Source organism: Synchiropus splendidus, chromosome 4 (assembly GCF_027744825.2).
Source record: "Synchiropus splendidus isolate RoL2022-P1 chromosome 4, RoL_Sspl_1.0, whole genome shotgun sequence".
Lineage (NCBI taxonomy): Eukaryota > Metazoa > Chordata > Actinopteri > Syngnathiformes > Callionymidae > Synchiropus > Synchiropus splendidus.
In genome coordinates, this window is record NC_071337.1 from 12,775,834 (window position 1) to 12,801,936 (window position 26,103).

At 40.9% G+C, this 26,103-nt stretch overlaps 1 protein-coding gene across 5 annotated transcripts in view; it reads left to right on the forward strand.

The window, feature by feature from the left end:
* csmd3b (CUB and Sushi multiple domains 3b) overlaps positions 1-26,103 on the forward strand; it is a 344,162-nt gene that overhangs the window by 238,346 nt on the left and 79,713 nt on the right. For all 5 annotated transcript variants that reach the window (XM_053862604.1, XM_053862605.1, XM_053862606.1 and 2 more), the window contains 6 exons: positions 2,747-2,850; positions 6,569-6,681; positions 20,999-21,181; positions 21,443-21,769; positions 24,987-25,181; positions 25,261-25,399. In XM_053862604.1, coding sequence (XP_053718579.1) covers positions 2,747-2,850; positions 6,569-6,681; positions 20,999-21,181; positions 21,443-21,769; positions 24,987-25,181; positions 25,261-25,399 — 1,061 coding nt within the window. The remainder of the gene's footprint in view (positions 1-2,746; positions 2,851-6,568; positions 6,682-20,998; positions 21,182-21,442; positions 21,770-24,986; positions 25,182-25,260; positions 25,400-26,103) is intronic.

The window sequence follows — 26,103 nt, forward strand, 5'->3', positions numbered from 1 at the left end:
CATATAGAGTACACTAACTGCATTACAGAATGCCCACATTAACAGTAGTGTGCACCTTGTCCGTTAAAGAGATCCAATCTATGAAGAGTTAAGTAAAGTGGTCACGTTCACAGCCCTGCATGTACGCACGTGTGGCCGCGCGCTAATGTGGTTATGGCCAAGCTGGATTTAATGCTCTGTGAACACTGCTGATCTGGCGTTTGGTGTGAGATAAAGGACACGTACAAGGATATAGATAGACCTGATTCCATCATCCAGCACACACATGTCACTGTACGAATGCAGCCTGGTCCAAGGGCCTGTTCCTGCACTAGCTAAGCGCAACATTAACATTAAGTTAATGTTCCCAAATTACATGAGAAGAGTTTTGAGTGTCCAAAAACTGTGTTGTTTTTCTATTGGACTGTAGAAAAAAAATGTCTCTATGATGCACTGCCTTCTGTGCGTGTACATATTCGTTTGAAGATCAGGTTTATAGCTAATGCTGCAGCTCAGTCTCAGGGTAAGAGTGACTCAGCATTGTAAGGAGCATCACCAGCCTCAGTCACACTTTTGGTACACATCAGTTTGCTATATATGCTCATCCCATGTGATTGCTATTCTTATTAAAAGGCTTTATTCTGGTTCAAGTATCCCCCAGTAACCTTATAGAGCCACGCCAGTGATGGTTACAGCTGTGAACCTGTGGAGATTAAAAGCATCTCAGCCACTAAATCCTGGAAGTGGTGACATAAAGCAACGTAATATGCATTGCATGGGAGGACACTATGGTTTTGACCCCTCCCACTTTTGCGAGTTGTGTTCTTGGTTCTTTGAGTGAGCCATTAATCTTACCGCTGTAAATTGATGTTACCCCTCGTACCTGGGTGTTCTATGTCATACGTGCGAAGCCCATTAGAGGGCATCACACGTATTCATAGAACTGAAGTTACAATCAGTAACTCAGCATTTTTTCATCCAGTCTGAGAAGTTCCTGCCAAAAGGTAATTACAACTGTAGTGCTCCTGTTCAAAGGCAAAATCACTTCACTGCCTCCTCCTGTATTTTCTTCTTTAGATAATGTAATAGAGAGTGTCGATAAACATACCATAATTTCCAGGTTACTGCGCACACCTGACTATAAGCCGCACCCCCCCCCCTTTTTTTTTTTAAGAAGAAAAAAAAAATGTAGCACTGATCTATAGGTCGCAGGTGTAGAGGTGCCATCTCGTGTCACTACTGAGACTGATTCACTCTGAGCTCGCATCATGCTGCAAATATATTTGCACTCATTCTATCAGACCAGTGACATTACAGGTGTTTTATTTCCATTAAAGCGCCCAATGCACTGTTCCGTCCTGAGTGTATTCCTGGCACTTTCTGCCTCTCGGCCACTGTTGTTGGAGCTCTGTGCAGCAGCTGAAACTGGATGTGGAGTCTCAGTATTTTAGCTGCACGAAGCTTGTTTCCCAGCAAAAATCGATACATTCGCCGTATTATTTCTCAAGCCGCAGTTGCATCTTATACTTTAGTCCGGAAATTACGATATTCACTTTGTCTCTCCAATAAGGATTGAAATAAGCAATATGTCTCTTGCCATATTTCATTCTCATCATGAGGGCACATGGGTAAATAAACATGGATATGAGTGCCGCACCGACATTTCTAAAAGACCTGTGCGGCATACTCCCGGCCTTTTGAAGTCATTTGGGCAGCTGTTCAACCCAGAAAATGAATCCCAAGGTGGAGAGAATATGAGCTGGTGCCGGCCAAGTGCAGTTTCAGTCTTTTCCCTCAGGGTCGCATCAGAATCCCTCTCTCAAAGATGACATCGCATGCATCATAATGTGCTCCTGACGACATCTATACGTGGATGTCTAATGCTTCCTCTTCATTGAATAGATTTCCTTTCCGATGTTTTCCTTTCATCTCCACTTCTCCTCTGCCAAGTATCCGGAGGCCTGTAATTAAAGAAATGGAAGGTTTACTTTCATAAAAATGTCTTAACTGAAGTTGTGGATTCCATATAGGGTCATCACATTGTGTCACAAACTAGAGAAACTGGTCCGTGGTCAAAACCAAACCTTGTTATACGCTATTGTTTTATTTTGGCTTAATGTGAAAATTGCCGTTGACTTAGAATATTATTGTATATATTATAATATATTATCAGAATATTATTACATAGCAGGGAGGCAGAAACAATGATTTCAATTCCTGCAATTTCCTGACTATAAGACAGTACTTAAGATGCTGCCAAGATATTGAGCCTTATCACATCAATCCAACCTTAAAGCGCTCAAAATGCACTGTTTTCACCTGCGTGACCACAGCTCCACCAACAAAGCCGATCTTTTGGATGAGCAGAAACAAGAACCAGCAGCTGAGACCCGCTGTGGTTTTGGACCTTCGCTCTTGCAGATGAAAACAGCGCGTTTTGAGCGCTGTAATGTAAATAGTAGATGTGAGGAGTTCATGATTCAGCACCACTGCACCCGCGGCTTATAGACCGATGCGGCTTATATATGTACTTTAGTGGGTGCCGCTAATATCCCGGTGTCTTCTGTAGTCCAGAAATGACAATCTTGCATATGCGATCTACAAATATAGTCTGGATAGAGAGCTTTGTATATTTTAACATGTGCTTGTGCAAGATTTGAACGTAATGGAAATATCAGGAACACACCCCGATTGTTATTTGTTCTTGAAATGTGACGAAATGTGAATGAAAGCGTTTTCTCCTCTCCCCTGCTCTGTGTGATTCCAGGTAATCCAGATTAACTTTGAGGAGTTTGACCTGGAGATAGCCTACGACACTCTGACCATTGGAGATGGAGGCGAGGTCGGAGACCCGACAACCATCTTGCAAGTGTGAGTATGATTTAAACCCGGATGAATGATTCTGATTCTTAATTCCTAAAGTGCTGCGTAGGAAGGAAAAAAAAAAAAAAAGCATCCTGTGTGCCACGTCAGCTGGCTTCTCTCCTTGATATGATTAATGGTCTGGAGAAAGGTTGAGCTGTGTTCCCAGCACGACCAGTCCATGCTCAGAAGTCCACTCTGCTTGATACAATGACTTTTGATGCTTTGTTGGCCGGTGACCTCTAGGTTTAGGAAATTGCTAACAATGAGTGAGTCATCCTCTTCCAAGCTTCCCTCTGTGCATACCTGCAGCTTGAACATCAAACAATATGTAATGCAGTGGGCTGTTCTGATCCTCTTAGAGAGACAGAAACCAGATACCGGACACATTGATGTTTTGCATTCTCCTCAATACGTTTTCCAATCCCCCATTAAAGCAAAAAATTCTGTCCCTGAGCGTATATATATATCTCCAGTGGGATAAACTGAATTTAAGAAGCCATGTAATCTGTAAAAAAAAAAAAAAAAAAAGAGTCGGTGAAGTGGCTGCGTTTAGCACACATCAGCATGTAGAATGTCTTGCTCTGACCGATGTTACAACACTCGGCTACAGTCAGTGGGTGTGTTACTCAACCACCTCTTATCAACTGATGAAAACAAAATGAATGTAGTGTCCATTTCATGTGATTTGACACGTCGGTCGGTGACTGAAAAGTGCTGTGAAAACGTGCATAGGCATATAAATCTGCACAGTATAGGTCCGCGCAAAGCATTTCCCTTTTTCCCAGCACCTTCATACGTGATAGTGTAATATGCACTGCTGAGATTGTCACCAGAGGAATGCTAAAGGGGCACATCTAGCAGTGTCGGGGGGGGTGCCGTCACTTGTCAACATGGACCATCGGACAGGTAGCACCACGGACCATTGCTGGCAGACGGAACTGCCAGAGCTGTCACGTTGTTAATGCCCTTGCCTTGGCCCCATCGTGACTCATAGACATCGCTGTAACCGACGGTGATGGCGATGATGATGGTGTTTGTACTCACCTTTTTACTCGCAAGATGCAAAGGGGCATCTTAAGGGTAGGGTGCTGACAGGGTGACTGTCACCATCAGGACAGCAAACGGATCACTGTGGTGGAGGCAGCACTACGGTGTGGCGCTGGCTCAGCTATCATATGTCATGGCTCAGCGAATGCCTTTGATCTTCTTGACCACATTGTCCAGAACATCATTCCCCACTTTAAGCAGCATCGAGAGTGCACACATTTCAACAAGAAAATGCTTGAGCACAAACTGCTCGTGTTTCTGTGGATCTGGTCTACTTCCACTGCCTGTGTTGTCAACAGGTTCAGAGACTTTGTGTGGCCAATGAGGAGACATTGCGCAGCTTGAATTGCTGCATGGTGGTCATACAGTCACCTGACCTTTGATACGGACCACATCTTTTCTTTCATTGCCCTCTGTATTAAGTGTTTTTGTGGATTGATTTTTTTTTATCTTCCCCAAGCATAGATCTATAAGTGTGTGATATCTACACTCTAGAAAGTCTATACTTTTACATGGTGGGGTATTTTAAATGGGAGTTTGGTAGAAGAATGAAATGTCAAATGTCAAAATATGTATATCACTGTTATGGTGCAACTTTCTGCCTTTGAAAGCCCACTGTGGGAAAGTGAATAATGGCAATTTGAAATTAATATTGTCACATAGCGTGATGCTGAAGCCTCAAAATGAATGTACTGGATATAAGGGACGATATTTAAACATATAAAACTGCTGAAAAACCAAGACTGAGACGCTTCAACACAAAGCCTGAGGTTTTCTGCTGTTTCATCTCTTTAATCTGATTTCTCCTTCAAGCTAGATGAGCCTTGTCCAATTGTTGAAAAGGCACAAAATCCCTTGTCAAAGTTGGCTGGCGAATATGACAATGTTTTTTTTTTCCAACCTAATGTTATGAGACAAACTCATGAAATATGAAAGTAATATCTTTCAGCCCTTATTGCATCTTATCAGTTTCAATGATAAAGCAATATGTGACACGTGTTTTTTGTTCGACAACCAGCTGCCTTTGAGATCCAGGGATCATTGTCAATCATGCAAATGTTTTGGAACACACATCTGCAAGGTTCAAATAACTGTCAAGGAAATATGATGGCGTGACAACATGAATTTCATCTGAGTTGATCTGCTTCTTTAGCAGTCCGGCTTCCAAAATAGTTTGCCACACTGTAATAATAGCATGTTAATGTGGATGGATGTATTTACATCAAATATCTTTTTCTTTTTTTTTTTTACTTTTTTTTTTTCCTGGGGTTTTTAATGCTTTCTTTAGCTCAGTAAAATATCATGATTTATTTGTTATCCTTATTTTATACTTTCAATATGTATTTGTAGTAATCCATAAATGTGTACTAGTAACTTCAATGGGTACATCAAAGACATACTACAGTAAAAAAAAACAAGAAAAGAAAAAACATACAGATTGTCACAATACAACTTATATTTCACAATACAATGCAACTTATATTTTACAACAGTATGTACAATCACAATAAAAAAGAAAAAACAGCAAGCTCAGGTATATATTAAGTATGTACATTTAAATGTATTTCTACAACTTCTACAACTTCTTTGGCTAAAAACAGCCTCTCGGTAAAAAAAAAAAACAACTGTATTTGAAAGCCTTGCCTTCAATTCAGACACTGCTGGATTCCCGCCGCACCCTGACATGTGTATCTAATACTCAAAACAGCACGGTAGCCATGATAAGTGTGATAATTGCTTGTAATCACTCAGCGCTTCACTCCGTTTTATGTGGAAAACTAATTCAATGTGGAATATACAAATGGGTCTTGTTGCCTTCGCATCCTGTACCAGCTTCTCTTTGCCAAATCCCATGAATTGTTTTCCCTCACTGTGTCTGTTTCCCTTTCCCCATAGTTCTAGTTCCGTTTTTTGGCTCTATTTTAGCATTAATTGTTGGTGTGTTTCACTCTTTTACCTTCCTCATTTATAGGATTTAGTGAGACTTTAATAAATGTTTTCTCATTCGGGGAACTTGCAATATTTAAATCATGAGCAGAGCCGTTTTTCCAAGTTAATGATGCAGCATAATCTTCTTCTCCCACCCAGAAAATGTGAGAAGATTTAACGGTTTAACTAAGAGTCGCGTTTCAAGTTTTCCATTTGTTTCTTTTGGAATCTAGTTGGTTATTAATTCCAATCTCATCTCATCCACTGACATATACTGTACATTCGATGTAACATTTGAAAAATTCAGTTGAGTTTGAAAAAGAAAAAGGAAGACGCTGAGAGCCTGTTTTATCCTTGTTTTTATATCAATTATTCACTCTGTGGTTGACACCAAACGTATTGCGGGGCACTGAACCGTCAGTCTCTGGTGTGTGACATGATGCAACCAGCCAGTGACCTGGACCCAAAACAGTTGTCTAGAGCAGAGTCTGGGGGGACGCATGTAAAGCCATGCACCAGAATCGTAGCAGTCATGCAACGATGCACTCAGCTGTTACAGATTTCACTTGGCAACACGTTGTTCAGATCGTCATTTCCCACTGAACTTGTGAGCACAGACAAACAGGAATTGTAGTCAATGAGCGCCTTCAGAGTGCTGAAGGTTGGATTACCATAGTCATTACATTCATATTTTATCACCAAATTTGAAATGATTGTAAGTTGTTTTTCAATTCTCTGTGTTTTCCAGTTTATCGGGGAGCTTTGTTCCGGACTTGATAGTCAGCATGACGCACCAGATGTGGCTTCACTTGCAGTCGGACGAGAGTGTGGGCTCCATAGGCTTCAAGATCAACTATAAAGGTAGGTTTTTATGTCTCTGCCATTGAGGGGATGTAAGACATTTAATTTAATTTTTAAAAATGTCAGCGAGAGAGCTGCTCCCTCTGTTAACATGACGTCATCAGCAAGAGTTTCGATTGGTCGGATGTGCTGTCGTCACAAGCGAAACTTTGGAAAAATCGACCTCAGTCCGCCGTAATTTCACTCAGCGAAATAGTTAAAAAAATGAAAAACGGCAGAATCAAAATAAAATAAAATGTATGTTTCTGATGTGCAAGGACCTTAAGAGTGGGGCAAATTGTACGTTCTCCTTGAGCTAATGTCGGTGTTTCTATCAATGAATGGGGTTTAGTGTTTTTCAGTATCGTGTGATCACACAAAACTCTGGACAATGACAGTAATTTATTTTAATTCATTCATTTTTCTTCGCTCTAACTGGTGAACAAGTCTAAACTGTACTTCAAAACTACCACTTGATTCCTTCTTTTGTTTATACCATTGCCATAAAAGGCTTCTCACGTGACCACCCAACTCAGGCTTTGGTTTGGTGCTGTGGGGCTGCAGTGGCTTTGACTTTAGGGTGTTTTATTTTATCGCTGCCTTTGATGTTTTGGGGTTTTCCTTTCTTCATTTATTTTGGATGGACATTTTGATACATTTTCCAACCAAAATATATAATAACAATTTATAAAATATTAATTTCAAAGACTTAGTAATGTATAGGTACAGTATCTTAAAATTAAATAAATGAAGTTAAAATTTAACAAAATGTGGTTTGCACTGTACAGCAGTCTGTTAGAAATGCATCTGGAAGGTTCATGTGGCTTGTGTGTGACCTCATGGTTTGTTAGTCCACTGTGCTCATTAAAACGACTGACATTTCATAATGATCTTTTTTTTTTTCTTTCACATATTTTTACATCAATAATTAACACTGAAGAATATTTTTTCAAAAACATACATGAATGATGATGAAATCTGTTTCATAGTCAGCGTTTATTTCTCAATACCTTCTTAGCAACTCTATCCGTCCTCTTTCAAAGGTCCAACATTTTGAACTGTGGGTTTTAAGACAATATTATTATTATATTGTCGTCTTTAGATGGACCTGCACACAATAAAGCACTCATGGAAACACACTCACACAATATGGGAAGTGAAACCCAATCCCGACTCACTCAAGATGAGGCGTCCAACACCCTCATCTGGGACTGAATCTCACCGCACATTTCGCCATTCCGCCCAATTACAGTCACATGCCCTTGTGGACGATGCTAATCTTTATTTGCATGTATTATCAGTCATAATTAGAGGTATGTGTATGAATGTGACCTTGCCAGTATCTCCGCATCGGTAAGTCATTCCAATCCTACAGCAGGAGATTACAAGCCATTTTTAAGCCTCTGCTTGATAAATATATTGTGAATTTAATTGCATTAGGCCGTGAAACATATTGAGATGTGCTTCACTGCAGACATTGACTTTGTGCACCTCATTGGTGTGTCATCATCTGTGGGTTCATTGTTATTTATTAAGGTCACAGTGCCAATGCCAGCGTGCGCGCGGTGTTTTGATTCATATTTGCCCTTTATAGCCTCCGGGTTTCTCTGGGAATCCAAACATGATCATCGTAAAGTGCACTCCGGTGGAATAGATAACGTCTTTGAACTTCATTTCAATTCCTCATTTGAATTTCTGACAGATTCAATTCAGATGTAATTAAAGTGAGTCAGAGCGATGAAGATGGAAATTGGGTTTTGGAATAAAAGTTCTTCAAATGCAACACAGGTTTCTTCCATTATTGCGTAAACTGCATTTCTTGTTTGGAATTTCAGTGTTTGGATTGCAAAAATCGAACAATGACCCGGATTCAAATATTTATTTTGATCATATCAGGCTCACGTTTCTAGACTGATCTGTCCACGGAGCTTCACGGTTGTCTTCCTCTTTGTCACCAGCACCATTCCATATAAAGATGGATGCCTGCGGTGAAAGTGAAAACAAGGCAATGCGTGCGTGTTGTGGTAAAAATTGAAGTCGAGCAGAAGTGATGGACAAGCTTTTGTGTGTGTCTGTGGGTAGAATGCCACAGTCTTTGGTCAAGAAGCAGAAACAAGACAGTAAATCACATCTTCCGGAACCGTTGCTGGAGTTCTGCACGGCGACTTTTGTATGTTTTTGTCGGACAAGTCTTCCATCAGTGAGCCGACGGAGCTTTTCGAGCAACTCACTTGCCTGCATCCCTGCTGCGTTTCTGTTCTTTACTCCATATTTTTCATTGTCTTGAACAAAAACGCAATGAATGTTTTGAATGTGTTGCCTTGTTTCTTTTCACCAATTCTTTTTTTTTTTCCCTCGTGCTCCATCTTGCCCCTGCTTCCCACTGTCTCACTCAATCTGTCTTCTTGTCACCATCCATTCGTCTATTATTAAATCCAAGGTCACCAACCTGGCAACACTTTGACTCCACTGTCTGTTGTATGGCATACAAATAACGCAGCCACACACACGAACAGCACACAGGGACACGAAAACTAATGCTGCCTTGTCACAGCTAACATTAAAGAAAGTGCTTAAAATGTGTGATCAGAATTATAACAAGTGTATTTACACCAAATATATCAAGCTTATGGAAGGTTGGTATCTTCCATTAGATAAAAATATAGTTTGAATTCTGTGTAGTTGATCGACACTGGTCCAAGTTTGGATCTGGAAAACCCTTTGCTTGAATTCAAGACATGGCTTCACTACTGACTGGCAAGATACAAGATGTATTTAATGTAGTAAAACTGATATTTACTTGTGACAATCGATTTTAAAGATTGAAGATTCCACGAGAAGTCGATTAGGGACAGAGGTGAGAGTGGATTTGAAGGACCTTTTTTTATAGCACAGTTTTAAGCTACAATATATAGAGCAACTGGTGTGATGGTCCATCAAATCTAAACACAGAAAGACAGTAGGAAAAACAATCTTAAAAGTAACTTGAATTTTGTCTCTGTATTTCAGTGACAAAATTCAAGTTACATTTAAGATAAATATTAAAAAATATACTTCTTACTTACATACTTACTTATTATTGACTTAAATGTGTTTTGCTTCTTGTTTTTCCTTTTTTATTTGTATTTTTTTAGGAAAAAATGTTAGATGATCTTTTTAAATAGTGAATATCTTTGTGATTATGATCTAAAGGGACTCCCTCAATCTTTCATTCATTTATTTTGAGGGACTCACTCATAACAAAAAGATCTGATTAAATGGCAAAAGAAATTCCTAAAAAGAAAAACACTGAGTTTAATTTAGAATTCAAATGCTATGAAAAAAAATACACTTTCTTCTGTCATCTTGCACTGACCTCACGAGGGCCCAGTTTTGCTCTGGTCTGGTTGAGATTGTCACAATGCTTTGCGTGCTCATTCGGTAGAAAATCCTGAACTGATGTTGAAGATGGCATGTGAACTTTACTGCAGCAAAGAGCATATTTGCGGGTGAATATATCTGCAAAAGGGAAGAAAAAAGAAAAAATGAAAATGAAGCTTTAAAGAAGTCTAAATAATAGAGGAACAAGTTTGAGGCACTGATGTCTTTTAGTTCTTCGTGTCATTTCAAAGCTGAAATGAACGCCATTATACACAGAGGCTCTGAGCTCAACAACGTGTGCAATACAATAATAAAAAATGCATGGACTTCAAGCAGTTGGTTCATTTTGGAATTTATTTATTTATCTTTGACAGTGAATGAGTTTGAAATATTGCACTGAGTAATGGAAGAGCTGGAGGCGGCACACAACAACCCCCTTTTTTTGCTTTTGTTATTGAGCGTTTTCTTTTTTAAATAAGCCGTCAATGAAAACTGCCCAGAGCAAAGCTCGAATCGCAGTGACTTTAATTACACGCGCACAAATCAATCCACAGTCATTGGGCACGAATGAGCCTAAATTAAAACGACACTCATATCTGGCAGCACATTAGGTGACCGATGACATATTAAGCGTTACTCAGTGACTCAGACCCCGTCCACATGGAAGTATTCTCAAGTTCTCTCAAGCTCAAATGTGCAGCTCTGTGTGGATGGAGCCTCATACTGAGCAACTCTTTTGCACTCTTTGGTGTCGGTTTGCATGTAGAGACTCGCACTTTTGATCTAGCTTGTGGGTGACCCTATTTGAATGAGTTTCTGACACGGACCTTCCCAAGTGCAAGACCAAGACCAAGACCAAGACCAAACCGTGAAAGAAACAGCCATTTTTCAAATAAATTAAGAGGTGAAAGGCTTTCAATGTAACAAACTTTTTTTGTTTTCCTTTCTTTTTCTGTGTTCACTTAGATCTGAGTCTTGGGCTGTGTCCCATTTCTCACCCTAACACTCTGTTTTGCGGGTTCACATGTAAGTGTAGTGTGTGCCAAATCTGCTAAGACCGAGGGCACTTGAAATGATCCCTTCAAACCGAGGGGGCTCCGAGGGGGCTGACTTCAAACGAAGTGGGAATATGAAGCGTGGATAGATGACCAACGATACTACTTTACATAATTTAAAAACTATGTTGGATAGGACAACAGAGACATTTTAGTGACAAGTACTACTCTTCCGATGGTTACTTTCTCTCGTATCACACATTTGCGACCCAAATGGTCTTCCGCGTCTGACAATATGAACAATACAACATGTATGTCCAACGGTATCTTTTTATTTCTTCTTAACAAACAACAGTGGGCTAGCATCCAGGCTAGTGTTAACATCCTCATACCTGTAATAGACCTATCGCCGCAACAGCCGGCTTAGGCTCCGCCCATTTCTTCTCCGCTGGTTCACCAAACCAAGTGAGATGATCAGTTCCGATGCAAGAGGTTGCAAAGACGTTGGGGCTGGCATTTCCAAAACGTCTTCAACATTTGATATACAGGAAACAAAACACATCAGGGCAATGACACGTTGTCTTTGCGCGTGAAGTGTTTTCCCAATTCTTAGGGACGTTAATCTGTTCACTTCGTTGTCGGAGGGCACTTCATAGTGGAGGGCACTCAAAACCAAGTGCTAGTGTTAAGTGCTAGTGTTAGGGGAAGAAATGGGTCTTGGTCTTGCCTCCCTCATTGGGCTTGGTCTAGACTGGATCTCGAGCCTACAAATTGTTGGACTTGTTGTCGGGTTAGATGGTCTTGACTGCAACAGTAGCAGCCACTGCTCTTTCCATTGCACACAGGAAGGGCCTCCTAACTGAAATGGTCTGTCTCCAGACCTTCAAATACGACTCTTTGAATTATCCAAGCTGCTGCAATACTGCAAATATATCCTGCTTTTTGCAGTTTTCTTCTTTTTTTAATAATGATTTTCAGCAATGACTCATTCCATTGCGGGCCGGCTTTTCATCAAAGCTTCCTTCCAGCATTATCCCATCACTGTAGGTTATGTAAGCATGCTCTCAGGGAATACAGGGTGCCGCTGACGCGACAAGCGCCGTCTGCACCTCATGTCACAAAACACTCGACAAATGACACAAAAATGGCACACCAGAAGTGAATATTTTATTTTTATTTATTTATTTTGTTTTTTGGTTGTGTATTTTGGTTCGGTTGAATCAACTTCGTATCTGTCACGTCAATACATTTATATTTAATTCTTCTTTAGTGTCATTTTTCCTGGTTTCTTTTTATTGGCGACACAGTGGGACTTCATCTATTTTTTTCACTGCCTGGTTGATCTCTGGTTTGATGTGGGTGTCACAGTGGGTGGACTTTGAATCCATTGGTTTCTCGTTTCCTGCTACTGAATTGATCAGGGACTGCATTGCTCAACAAATATTTCCACTTAGCTGAACTCTTTTAGCCTTGTTTTTTTTTTTTTTTTACCACCCGCTTCCACCTACGTTTCTGCTTTCTTCTCGCTAAGTTGCTATCCCTGTCACACATGAAACACAAAGATCTTTTTTTAGTCAGGAAGGCGGATGCGGCTTGTGCGCTGGCGACTGGCAAAAAGTGTCGTTATGGATATATTTTCCTTGCAGGGGACATCATTTATAGCTCTTATAATGACACTCTAAACCGCATTAAAAACCCAGAGTCAATTTTATCTGGCACTGATCACATTATTTACTGGCTGTGGAAGTTTACACGCATCGTTAGACTCAATAAAAACAGCCTCTCACATTGATATTTATTAAAATTTCATCCTGCGGTTTGGGTAATGATGCTGACAGCTCGCGTTTGGGGCAATTTTTGCTCGCACCCACAAGATTGGTTTTGGGTCTCGCGGGGCTAACAGGCAATCCTGTTGCAGCGCCGTAGTCAAGGTAGCGAGCAGCGGCACTCTCTTATCCGCACAGCACTAAACAGCTTTTCATTCAGAGCACCCGAAACCCCATGAAATATGAATTCATGAAATATTTATTCACACCATAACCAGAAATGTAGTCTATTCTCGCAGTCAATAACCTAAGTGTTAGAGAGGCGAGTCAGGAAATTGTGTATACTGTATGTGCGTGTCGTATCTATGCACTTCAGCGTTTCATTGGTCACAGACGTTTAGAAAGTGTTTCAATCTCCTGTCATGAGTTCTTCATTTCCTTGTAGCTGCTGTGATTTTTGCGTTCGCATCTAATTGTAGGCGTCATGAACTTGGACCAATAAACAGTTTGAACACAGCAGTTCCTGTTTGTAATGAATCAGTACAAATGTACTTCAGCAGAAAACGGTTGATTCTGCATTTTAAATACCATTGACCACAATAAACACAGGTGACCTGAAAAGCAAGCCTTGTCAAATTGAGCACTTGTGTTGTGTATTATATTCATGCAGATTCCTGGTTGGCTCCTGCGTGACCCTCTTCCTAATGCATTATTCAGGTGATTTAGGAAACACGTGCAAATAAACTCCATCTGTAATTATATTCAACGTTCAATGTGCCACTGTGGCCTTGTTTGGTCATGAAGTCATTTAGGAGCTCATCAAGACGAGGCTCCAGATGGTGCCGCGCTCATTACTCTCTTTGTTAAGCAGGATGTTTTGGGAAATGGTACTTTAACTTTTCTTCAAATAAAAAAAAGCAGGTGTTGATGTTGCCGTTACATTGGCTTTATTTCGAGGGGCAGTTACTGTTTGTTGTCTCATTTGTTTCTGCTGATTGTTTCGTTTAAGCATGTGACTGTTAAATGGAACCACGCTTCCATCTTCATGTCTTCATCCATAGTTTGCCGCAGCAAGGTACCGTGCACCACCTTAGTCTATTTTGATCATCCTTCTTAGTCACACCTGTCCTCTTCATGTCCTCCTTTACTGCATCCATGATCCTCGTGATCTTTAACACTGACATGTCTACTGTCTCTACACCCAACTGTCCCAGTCTGCCCTTCCTCTCTTTGTCTCCAAACGTCTCCAAATTCTCACTATCTTCTATCTGAGAGACACAATGTGAATATCGGTGAAGATGTTGAGCTTCTACACTGGGCAAAAAATGGCTATTCTGAGACACACCACACTTTGTGTAGTATAGTGAAAGGGTTTCGAAGGGCTCTTCCCTTGTTGTGTCTGTTGACTCGCTGTATGTTTCTGGAGTTTATTAGTGTACTGCTCGCTTTACATCAGCAGATGAGATGAACAGCACTGAGCGCGGAGTTGACAAAGTATTTATCCTCTTCTTCGCTGGGACCACCCTAGACAATAGGTTGCCTATGTAGTGATGGGAATTGATAAGATTATAACAAAACTGGCTTATTGATTCTCAATGGGAAAAAAGGAAAAGATACAAGTCAATTGTGTCAATAGACTGGGGTTTCGTTGAAGATATTTGAAATTCCATTTACGATACTACTACTTACTGAAACTGCCGGTGGCGATGACACAGCACGAGAACACGCTGCCATGGCAGCAAGTAAAGTCGGACTTCACTGTCGGGAACCAAATGTAACATTTCTGAACGATTCCCGAAAATCGGAAAATTCTGAACTGGTTCTGAATATCTTCCTTTAGACCTTTCAATAGAAATAACTTACTGTGAGTGAGAGTAGAGTTTGGAATTTGCTTACCTGTATGTAAATATCAGAACGTGACTGAACTATAACTAATCAAATGTTTCACTACAATAACATGTCTTTCCCTAGAGTCTTGTCTAATGTGGTTTAATGATGTTTAGTGGTTGGGTGCAAGTGAATACTGCCAGTAATAATGAGAGAAACATCAAGGTCATGTTTTCATAGCGTTATGCCACTCACAGTCCGTCATGTGACCAAGAGGAGGGTTGAACGTGCTGCTGTATTCTTAACTCACCCTGAACCGGACTAACATCCATGCATTCTTCAGAAGAGTGTGAAAATGTAGACGGGCAGAAAAAGAAAAAAACATAATTTCGGGACTATGAGTCGCTACTTTTTTCTCGCTGTCTGAACCCTGCAGCTTATACAACAGCGCGGCTAATATATGAATTTTTACCGATTAAATCATCGGTGATGATATTGATGATATTGGAAGCTTTTTATTTACCCTTGAAGCACTCAAAATGCTCTGTTTCAGCTCCGCCAACAGAATCGATCTCCTGGAGGTCTGGAATCGAGAAGGACCCTGAGACCGGCAGTGGTGTCGGCACTTTGGGCATGCAGGCGAAAACAGCACATTTTGACCGCTTTAATGTGAATAAAAGATGTGAGACGCTATCTCAAGACAACAAGTGCGTTCGGCTCAAAAGTCCGACGTGAACACAAGCGATGTCAGGTTTTGGCTGCTGACTTGGCTGGAGACACTACTGCACCTTGTCTATTGTGAGAGCAGCGTGGGTAAATCAAGACGCTCCGTGTTACTCAGCTTGTTTCCGCTATTTCCTCCCTCACGATGCTGAGAGGAGTTTTTAAGCCGCACCACTGACCTGTCCACAGCGCAGACAGCACCACTGAACCTGCGGCTTATAGACCGGTGCGGCTTATGTATCAACAAGATCCATTTTCCTTCTTAAATGTAGTTGGTGAGGCTAATATTTCGGTGCGCTCTATAGTGTGGAAATTACGGTAAATCATATCCAACAATATTAAACTGTAATTGTGATACATTTGGGGATAAAATACTTAATACAAATGCCACAAAAGCTCCATAACAGCCTAAAACTAGATAATGTCCATGAAGTTGTAAAGTTCATTAATATGCGATTAGAGTTTATGGAATTGCGGGACGAGAGCGATGAGTCCTCAGTTTACATTTAAAGATATCAACACGCCCTGCTGCCCTCAGACACTCAGGCAGTTGGGCTGTATCTGCTTAAATGGGCTTTTCTGTATGTTTTCTTCTCACCCTGGGAACCATGAAGAGCTTGGTCTGAGCGGATCGGTATGGTCAAAGCAAATCATATAAATAGCCTGGAGTGAGCCCAAAAAGAGTCTTAAAATTGATGTAGATGATCACTTGAATGATGCTTTTACACATTCATTCCACCTCAGATATGTATTTGGTTGTTCCTCAGCCAAACAGATAATCTAGTTCAACTTTTACAATTTCTGTATATGGTGGAAAAAAAGGTGGATACAACTGAGAGAAAAGTTCAGGGTGGAAGACAAATCAAGATGCCAAGTCCTTTATTTACTTTGTAGAGAATATAAAATGCTGCATTTTGTGAAGACCGATAACATCAGCTACATAGCAGTAAACAATCATTTATCAAACCCCATTAAATTTACATTTTATTTGCTGCATATCATGTCAGCTATTGACGCCAGGCTTTACTACTTGTTGGCTCGGCCCTCTCTCATAAAAGCTACCATACTAACATAAACTTGACGTATGACATAATCGCGGCCCTCTCCCTCCTCACACTCATTACCGATGACCACAAATCTGAGAGTGTGTCTTAATCTTGATGAAGGGAAATGGCTCAGCGCTTAAAGTGCCAAACCTGATCACATATCCTTTGAAATTTATACGGAAACTGTCGCCATTGCCGTCTTTATCATCGGATGAAATCATATGAATTTTAATGCGTGTGACACTTTGATTAGGGGACGTGTTTTATACGTTTTACATCAACCTTCATGAACGGTAGCGCTGAGAGAAGATGTTACGCCCCTTAAAACTCTTGGGCCCAGATTGAGGAGTTTACAGTGAGCGTGTTTTTAATGGAGAGCTGGAGATCAATGTCATTTTTATGCACATCCCGTCTCATCTATAAAATCAATCTTCAGGAGCACCTCTGCGACCCGGTTTCTGCGGCCGGGAGAGGCAGAAAAATGTCACTGTTGTCTGAGTAATAAATGAGATCATTTCCATTCATTGGAGCATCTATGTTGATGTCTACAGTGTGAACGAGTCAATTCCAGCCGCTGCCTCCAGGTCACACGCTCACACAGCCGCTAGCTAATTAGACAGGTTGGACCCGCTCCGTTTGTTTTTTTCACAAAGAAGATCTGTGGTGAATGGCTTGTATGAAGCGGAGGTGAAAGATCCGGTGACTGCCAGGGACGTATGAAGCATAGTTCTCATGGTTTGCCATGGAAATACAGCAGAATAATGTGTGTTTCTCACGTCTGTTTATTTATCCTGCTTGCACGAATTCAAATCCAAGGCTGCATTGTGTGAGAATTGTTAGACGAATCTTTGAAATGTATGACAAAGGGGCGCTCTTTTGTTCAATGTGTTATTGAAACCAGGGAGAAAAAAAAAAAAAAAAGAATTGAGTATGTGGCATTATTGTGATCTCGCTGACCTTGTCTTAGCCACTGCTACAAAGAGGTCTTGACTACAGCAAAGTGTCACCCTGAGGGAAAGTGTTAGTGATTCCTCCTGGCAACAGAGTCTTGCTGAAAGGCTTCTTACATCAACAAAGTTATGCAAATGTAACCTGCTTTCACACTGTCTACTCAACTGAGGGAAAGTTATTGGTCCTCAGAGTCAGGGTTTGTAACATTTCCTTAAAACTATGTCAATAGTCAGGAATGCTGGGTTTAAAATATTAAGAACTAAAATGGATCGCTGACATGTTCCCGTTTGCATTCTGGCTATCAATGTCCAGTCAGTCATGTTATTACCAACTGTGCAGATGACTTCCCGGATGAGGCAACCATGAATGAAATGTACGACTGTGAGAGAGAGAAGGAAGCAAGGAAAAGGGGAAACGCAATCATTGGACATATATTTTGTTTGTTGTGCCCATTCAAACATGGCAACTCTCCCCTTCCCCCGACACACAGAAAGTTTTGAACACCCATTGACGTATACGTAAAACGCATCCCTGGTTCTCACCATCAGAAGACAAGAGACACTAGTAGCTGCGGTGACATGGACCACACCAACCAGAATAAACTCCTAACCTGTGAAAACGTTGCACGAAAACCTGTCTTTCACAATGAAATGACCTCCTCATACCAAATAAAATTTCATTCAGATCGAGAGGGGTGGCTTATGAGGATCGTTGATAGGGTTGCCTGCGCTCTATGTAACAGGACCAGGATATATTTGCAACCAATGCAGAATTTGCAGCCACAGAGCTCCATCAACGGTGAAAAGCACCACAAACAAAGTCAGTGTACTGGGTGAATGGTAATATCACAAAAATGAGAAACGGTAGGTGACAGATCGAGGAAAAAGTTTGGCGGAAGACTCTGTTTGGCTATGCTTCTAGCAATTTGCACTAATATTTACAGTCAGTTGCTAAGGAAAGTCACTTTAACTGAAAAGATGTGGCTATTTGAGGGGCTTTAAATGATTGACATGTTGTTAGATATAAAGCAAAAGGAGCACCATCTCATGCCTGCCCTAGCCCCAACCTCGGCCTTATGAGATAAGATATGCTGCAGAAGGCGGGTCGTGTGCTTCAGTTGAAAAGCCAGTGCAGAAGGCCGGTCAGAACACATTCATTCAGATCATGGGAAAGAGCATAGGACCAAACGAATGCATAAAGAGTCCTTGAAAACCTTCCTGTATTCCTGTGGTCTTCTTATTTCCAACATTTCCTGAAAAGTATTTCAGGAAATCTTTTAAAATTTTGAGAACAGCTAAGAAAACATAAGCATGATATCCCACTTTTTTGGGGGCAGTTGTTCGAGTAAAAAATGTAGCTCTGTAAAACCACAAAAAAATGGTGAATGGTGATCAGAAACATTTGCCCCCCAGAAACTCTACGACTGGCCTGGTAAATGACTGTGGTCAGCAAGACCTGACAGCGGAGCATTAACGTCACAACGTAAAGAAACTGTCAAGGAGAAGTGAACATACAGAGACTACATTTATGTTTTAAAAGCACCATTGATGTAAAATGGAAAATAATTGTTCTTCACTCTGTTGTACTATATAAAACGTATACATTTATATGTGTATGACAAATGTTAATGATAACGGATGGCATTTACCTGAAGTACAGTGCTATGAAACGTACTTCTCCAGTGGTACAGGCAGGTGCATGGACAGGTATTGAAAAGTGCTTGTCACACCACTCTTGTCTTTGGCAAGGAAGTGATGGATATGCTCAGTATCGCAGCCGATCAAGCATCCGCCGCGCCTCACAAATTCCATGTCTGACTCACTATTATGAATCTCTGCAGTGCCACGTAAACAGATAAATGGCTTATACATCTTTCATACGCATCTGACGGCCGCGTTATAAGCTGCTCTAATGGAGGCGAGGGAGGGCAGGAGCGTGCGTTCACGAATATATTAACGAGCATCACTTGCTGTCTACTTCACTCCAGGAAATATGCTCATGTGTTGCTAAAATGTGAAATGCCCAATCGTAAAAATGCATTTGTAACTTTTCCATTTGCGCAAGTGTGTATCGGTGCGTGTTTGCGTGTATCCTTGAAGCCATTGTGCATGATGCAATATTGTTGATGGAGCAGAATGGAATGGAGCCCAACTTGCAATGGCAAATGTAATACAACCGCCGTGCGCACACATTCACAAGCACTTATCCGAGACAGAGGTGTGTAACCCTCTTGGTGTGCATATATGAGTGTGTGTTTCTGTACTATGGGAATGTTCCGACAGCACGCCTGCTTTCTCTCCAAAGCAATTTGTTCTCCATTTTTCTAGCCGGGGTGTGTATGTGTGTCGAAACTCAAGTGTATGGGTTAGGCAGGCTGTGATTGGTTGATTCTGTGGGCCTCATAAAGACGGTGTCATGATGGAAATTAATGCCATACATCAGGAACACACACACACACACACAACCACAAGACTGTGTACAGAGAAGCACACAAAGCAAAAAACCTCTGCTTGCTGCCATGGGCCACTCTAGTAAGTAATGTTGAGAGTAGGAAAGTGGAGCTGCAGAATGAGGGAGAAAAAAGATGGCAAGAAAAGGGAGGATATATTTCCTGAAATATGATATACAAAGTTTTAAAGAGAATTATGGTGACACCGTGGCGGCTTCATATTGAATCAAGCGCAGATCAGTCTAACCTCGCGGCCTGAGTGAATGCGAAAATACCACCTGGAATATATTTTGGACTTTGCAAAAAGGCAGAAAATAACTTGGGGAGAGAGAAAAGGAAGCAGCAAGAAAAGGAAGTGACCGAATGAATCATCCTCATCATGAGAATCTATCCAGATCTCCGGGTTGGAGTTGATCAAAGAAGGCCATACTTTAACACTCTGACTTTGAGAGGTATTTCTAACAAAAACTCCAGACAGATATAGATCTAAAACAGATGCTGAATTATTTTTATATTGTGAATCTTTACAGCATCAACTCACGTCTACACTATTTCAGAAATGTGACAAAAAAGTGTATTTTGACTACTTTTATTATTATTTTATTATTTTTTTTAGTGTGTGTGCCATGAAGTGTCTTATTTTAAGTGAATGTTTATTCCTCCATTATTTATCTTATCTGTGTGAATCACTTTTTTTGATAAAAAAAAAAAAAAAGAGTTTGTTTTGGGAGACTTGAGTGATGTCCTTCGCTGTTGAAAGACTCTGAGCCTCCTAGAATCTCATTTCAAGCCCCAGATCATTGTACAGTGAGCAGAAAAACAACTGAACCAGGCTGAAGAAATGATCTCTGCCGAGCTACTGAAAATCTGTTTTGACCATTCCTAACTTAAACCATGACATCACGAAGAAGAGTGCCAAGCTGTTCCCTTTAGAGAACCATGTTCCATTGAGATTTAGGATTTTGGAAGTCAAAACAGATGTAACTTTAACCTCTGGCGCTGATAACCATTTTGAGAGCTTAAAATGCATTAGGAGTTGGAGGAGGCCAGTCTCTCACTGGCAAACGTTCGTATTCACACTTCAGCAGTGTAAGTCAAAGGTTAGCTATGGAACTGTGGTTAAGAAATTCTCAGTGTTTTTCACGATATGTGGTTTTCCTAGTCTGTGTGGGTTTTTTTTAGCTCATTAAAGATTTTTTTTCTGCTTTTTTTCATCCACAGAAATTGACAAGGAGAGTTGCGGGGACCCTGGTACGCCCCTTTATGGACTCAGGGAAGGGGACAGCTTCCTAAACGGAGGGATCCTCCGGTTTGAGTGCCAGTTCGGCTTTGAGCTGATAGGAGAGAGAACCATCTCCTGTCAGGACAACAACCAGTGGTCAGCAAACATCCCCATATGCATATGTAAGTGTGTGAAGGGCCGTCGCTGCGGTGCTGTATATGGCTACTTGAGGTAATGGATGTATAGAAATGCGGGTTTGGCTCTTTTGTGATGCTGATGACATTCATGCTGAGTGGTCTCCATGGTGACAGAATGGAGGTTATTATTGCCTGGAGCGTATGATGACCGATGATATGGAAATTAATATTTAATAGAATGAATTTCTCCTTTTATCTCTTTTCCATTAAAACGGTTTCTGTCTGCCTCCTCTCATTTCGCCACAGTTCCCTGTATGTCCAACTTCACAGCTCCCTCCGGGACCGTCCTCTCCCCGGATTATCCAGAAGGCTATGGGAACAACATGAACTGCGTCTGGCTCATCCAGTCCGAGCCGGGCTCCAGGATCCACTTGGCATTTAACGACTTTGACTTGGAGGCGCCGTATGATGCACTGACGGTGAAAGATGGCGAAACTAATGACGCCAACGTGATCGGGAGATTCTCCGGCGCGGAGAGTCCGTCTCATCTGACGTCCAACACCAACACGCTCAGGCTGGAGTTCCAAGCCGACCATTCCATGTCCGGGAGAGGCTTCAATATCACCTACAGCAGTATGTGGTTGCATTTCGCAATATTCCCCCTCGAACTTTTAAGGCTCTTTCAGGCTTTCGCAATGCGTATGAAGTCAGTCTAATTAGAACAACCCCCTGAGATGTGTTAATTCCCTGCAATTTTGACGCTCATTACAGCACTAAATCCCCGCCACACTCAATAATTTGCATGAAAATGGAAGAATCGTGGATTTTGCGAAGTGAGAATTCTTGTCGTGTTCTGCAACCTGATAACTTTGCCTCTCATTTGAGACCTCTGAAGTGCTTCTATGTGTTTGTGAAAGAACGAAACTCGGATCAGATCACCTCAGGGCTCAGCTACACTTTGTAGCCACCTTCACTGAGTGAGAACTGTTGGTATTGTTTTACAATAAATGGTTAGATTTGTGAGAGGAAAGATGATCGAAGCTTGAAGTTTCCTTCAATCAGAAGGGGAGGCAGTTGACCCATGTACTTGTGAGCTGTTATCAAGATCTTGGGGGAGAGCAGAGAGGGGAGAAGGTTCTGGTTCTGATTTTTAAGAGCATCAATATAAACAACAAGGTGATGTGTCAATACACAAAGTGTGGGAAAGTACTGTTGAGGCCAGGCGAAGAGGAGAGGTCAGCATCAGTGAGCAGCAGCCTGGAATCATGAGCACCAGCGATCTAACGTTTGCCTTCGGGATGTTGATAGAGAAGCACAGAGAAGGTCAGAAGGAGCTGCGCTGTGTCTTTGTAGATCGAGAGAAAGAAGCATGTGAGGCATGTGCAGAGCAAGTATGAAGACAGTGAGGCCGGTGAGGTGACTCGTTTGACGTGTCAGTGTGAATGAATTAAATGTTGCTTTATTTTACTGCTGTCATGCCTCAAATAGTAGTAAAGTAGTTTCTACCCCCAAAAATAGTCTCCAAACCGAGCAGAGACTGGCTGTTAATATCATTAAATACCTTCCATGAATAATGCATGGCTGCTTCAATCCATAAACTAAATGGATCCAACACTGGAACACTTCAATCCAACACCATACTTTTTTTCTTCATTTTACTTTCGGTAAACATATTCTTTTGAGGTAAGTTAATATCTTTTGAGGTGGGTACAGCCAGACAGCGGTGTACTTTCAATATAAGAACATAATGTTTGCTGTTTCCCAAGTGGCATTTGTCTGCCTCCAAGAATTGCAAAACTTTTAAGATATAGCTGAGTCTAATGAGTTTTCCTTGGCACTTGTCCTTGGAAGCAAGATTTGCCAAAATCTCAGTCACTCCACACAATTCCATTCCAAAACCCAGCGGAACAAATGTGTCTTGAAATAAAAGATCATTTATTATTTCCTTTTCATGAATCTTCATGGACATCTAGCAGATGGACAATTGCAACTATATTGCAGTTATTTTCTCCTGCTTGTTGCTGAACGGGGCCTCAGCAGGAGGAAGCCTATCCCAGCGATGATACCCTGAACAGGTTGCCTAACCTCAATTTACACCAGGTGCGCAGGCGGTTCGGAGCGAACATGGAGGGGTGCAGAGTTGTCAATTTACACCAGGAATGGTGGCGTCGTGGAGCAGTTGTTCTCCACTTGGTCACGTGAGAATTGCCTGTCCCGAGGTACTTTGCGAATTGAAACAGGATACCATCCCACCCCAACCCATCACTGCGATTTCGCCCGTACGACGTGTGTCTGAATGATACTCTCTACTCTAACTTGTCGCAGTGCCGGCACGGAGAGCGTGAAAAAGCCGTCGCAGATTTGGAGCAGAGGCTCCGGTGTGAATAGACACCTTTTTTTTGGGATAAAATTCTGCACACCTTCACCTAAGGCCTGGTGTGAATTGAGGGATAGTCAGCAACAGCAACAAGACAATCCATATACACAGTCACACATGTGGAAAGTTTAGGATCATCAGTTCACCTCGGTATGTTTTTGGACTGTGGGAGGAAAACAGGGTCCCCGTTTACTGCAAGGGAAACAAACTGTCATCAAACCTCCAACCTTCTTGCTCATTGGCTGCAGCACTAACCACCTCAGCACCAGAGTTTAAATATAAATATACAGGCTGTTGAATACATGTTCTATTTTTTGGTTTTATTTATGATTAGTTAGTTAAGGAAACTTTTTTATTTTATAAAATTATCTAACTTTGGTTGTAGTTATCATATAAAACTCTTCCATTATCCAACCACTTCAGCGACTATTGTTCATTTTAAGGGCCCTCTAAAGTGTGTATTAGGAAAAAAAACGTTTATTTTTGTATCAATGTCAGAGTCACCTATTAATTTTGAACAAATAATGTGTCTTTTACTGCAGAATCAAAGCCTATTATAAGTATAAAAGACTGAAGGCTTCAGTGCTTCCAGATGAAAACAAACAGTATTGATTCCAGGAGGTTACAGTATGTGTTTGCTGCTAATAATAGAAATGTGGTGTTGAGACAGAAAGAGGCAATTAGGACAGTGACGCTTCTTTTTTTTTTCTATTGTTTGTCATGATGCTCAGACTTGGAAGAGAAGATGATTATAATCCATGGATCCAGAGCAAACCTACAGGATTTAATTAGCTCCGCTTGAAGCCTAATTTTGTCAGAACGCTGTCTCTGCTGTCTTTAACCTTTCCTATAACAAAGACTGTGTACGACACTTCAGAAGTTTTCTCTTCAAAAAGTTTGCTCAAGTTCATGTGACTTCTGCATAGTGAAGGAAAAGGAGCCACATCTACCACCGACTTTTGAGAAGAATGGCTGAGACCAACATGGTGGTGTTTTCTTTCTCAGACCTGTGTCTGTGCATCACAGAAAAAAAGACCTCCTTGTGTAATGAATAAGAACATGAGGAAGGTTACTTTTGTCATATATATCGTTGTTACCGCTGGAACTTTAACAGATTTATTCTGATTAATTAATGACTGACAAAAGTCATTCATCGACCCACTTAAGCAGATGAACGTCTGAGGAACTTTCCTTCACAAGGAACATTTTTCAGTGCTCAAGGACAAGCAACTGAAGTTTAAGAAACAGTGAAACACGTCTATTATCTTGATTCTAAAAGTCTTTTTTTTTAATTGAATTGAATGAGCTTGACATATTATGACATTTTATTATGTATTTATTTATTTTGACTCTCTCCTGGTTAAATCCTGTATAGTCATTGTATGTATCTTTATTTTTAATTCCAGAATTTGCGCCGCAAATGTCAACGTCCTCCAGTAACGTTTTAATAAATGTCTGTTTTTCTGAACCAAGCTTTTGGCCACAATGAGTGCCCGGATCCTGGCATTCCCATCAACGCTCGTCGGTTTGGGGACAGTTTCCAGCTTGGCAGCTCCATCTCTGTCGTCTGTGAAGATGGTTTCATCAAAACCCAGGGAAGCGAGACAATTTCCTGCCAAATAGAGAGGGGAAAGGTCATGTGGAGCGGGCCCATTCCGAAATGTGAAGGTAAATACAGATCTGTTTAACATAGCACTATATAAGGACTGTTATAATAATAATAAAAATAATTCTTTTTTTTTTCCAGCTCCATGTGGAGGTCACTATTCAGCCCCCAACGGGATCATACTGTCCCCTGGCTGGCCTGGCTACTACAAGGATTCCCTCAGTTGTGAGTGGGTGATCGAATCAGAACCTGGACGCTCCATCAAAGTCACATTTGACAAGTAGGTGGTGCGATTTTTCTTTATTCTTCCTCTCTGTATTGCAATTCACAAGGAGCGTGAGTTGCGCTGACGTGCATCCAAATGTAACCCATGAAAGGATGTTAAAAAAAAAAGGGCATATAGTCTCCTGCTGCGCCATCATGTCAGCAATCTGCAATTGATGCTTTGCATTGCTGAAAAAAAACCTGTATTTAGCCTTGAATGTTTAAATCAATTCAGAGTAAAACAACATTTTGAAAGCAGCAATGGTTCATGCGACGATAATAAATGAACCTAAAAATGATCAGCTTTATACTTACAGTATAAATATTTTAGTTTTTAAATCTATGTGGGGATGATGGCATCTGTCACTAATTCCATGTTTGTTTTACACTTTATGCTCATGTCGTCCAACTCATTTTATCCAACCGCTTTTACATGCATGTTTACATGCTAAAAACAATACAAAATGATAGTATTTAAAATTGTAGTTATTGGAATACTCATCTGAAAGGTTCACTCACGCTTGAGAATGTAGATGGAGGAAAAAGCTTATTAAAGGAATAAATATATTCATTCAAATTCAATATCATTATTGTAGAAATACCCTGCAGAACTGCAAATCTGAAGCCTAAATCTAGTTTTCTTAAATTCAAAAATCTGATGAGCTGTTCAATTTGTACTGTTTATTTTTCTTTCATAGTACTAAAAAAAACCCCTCTTGA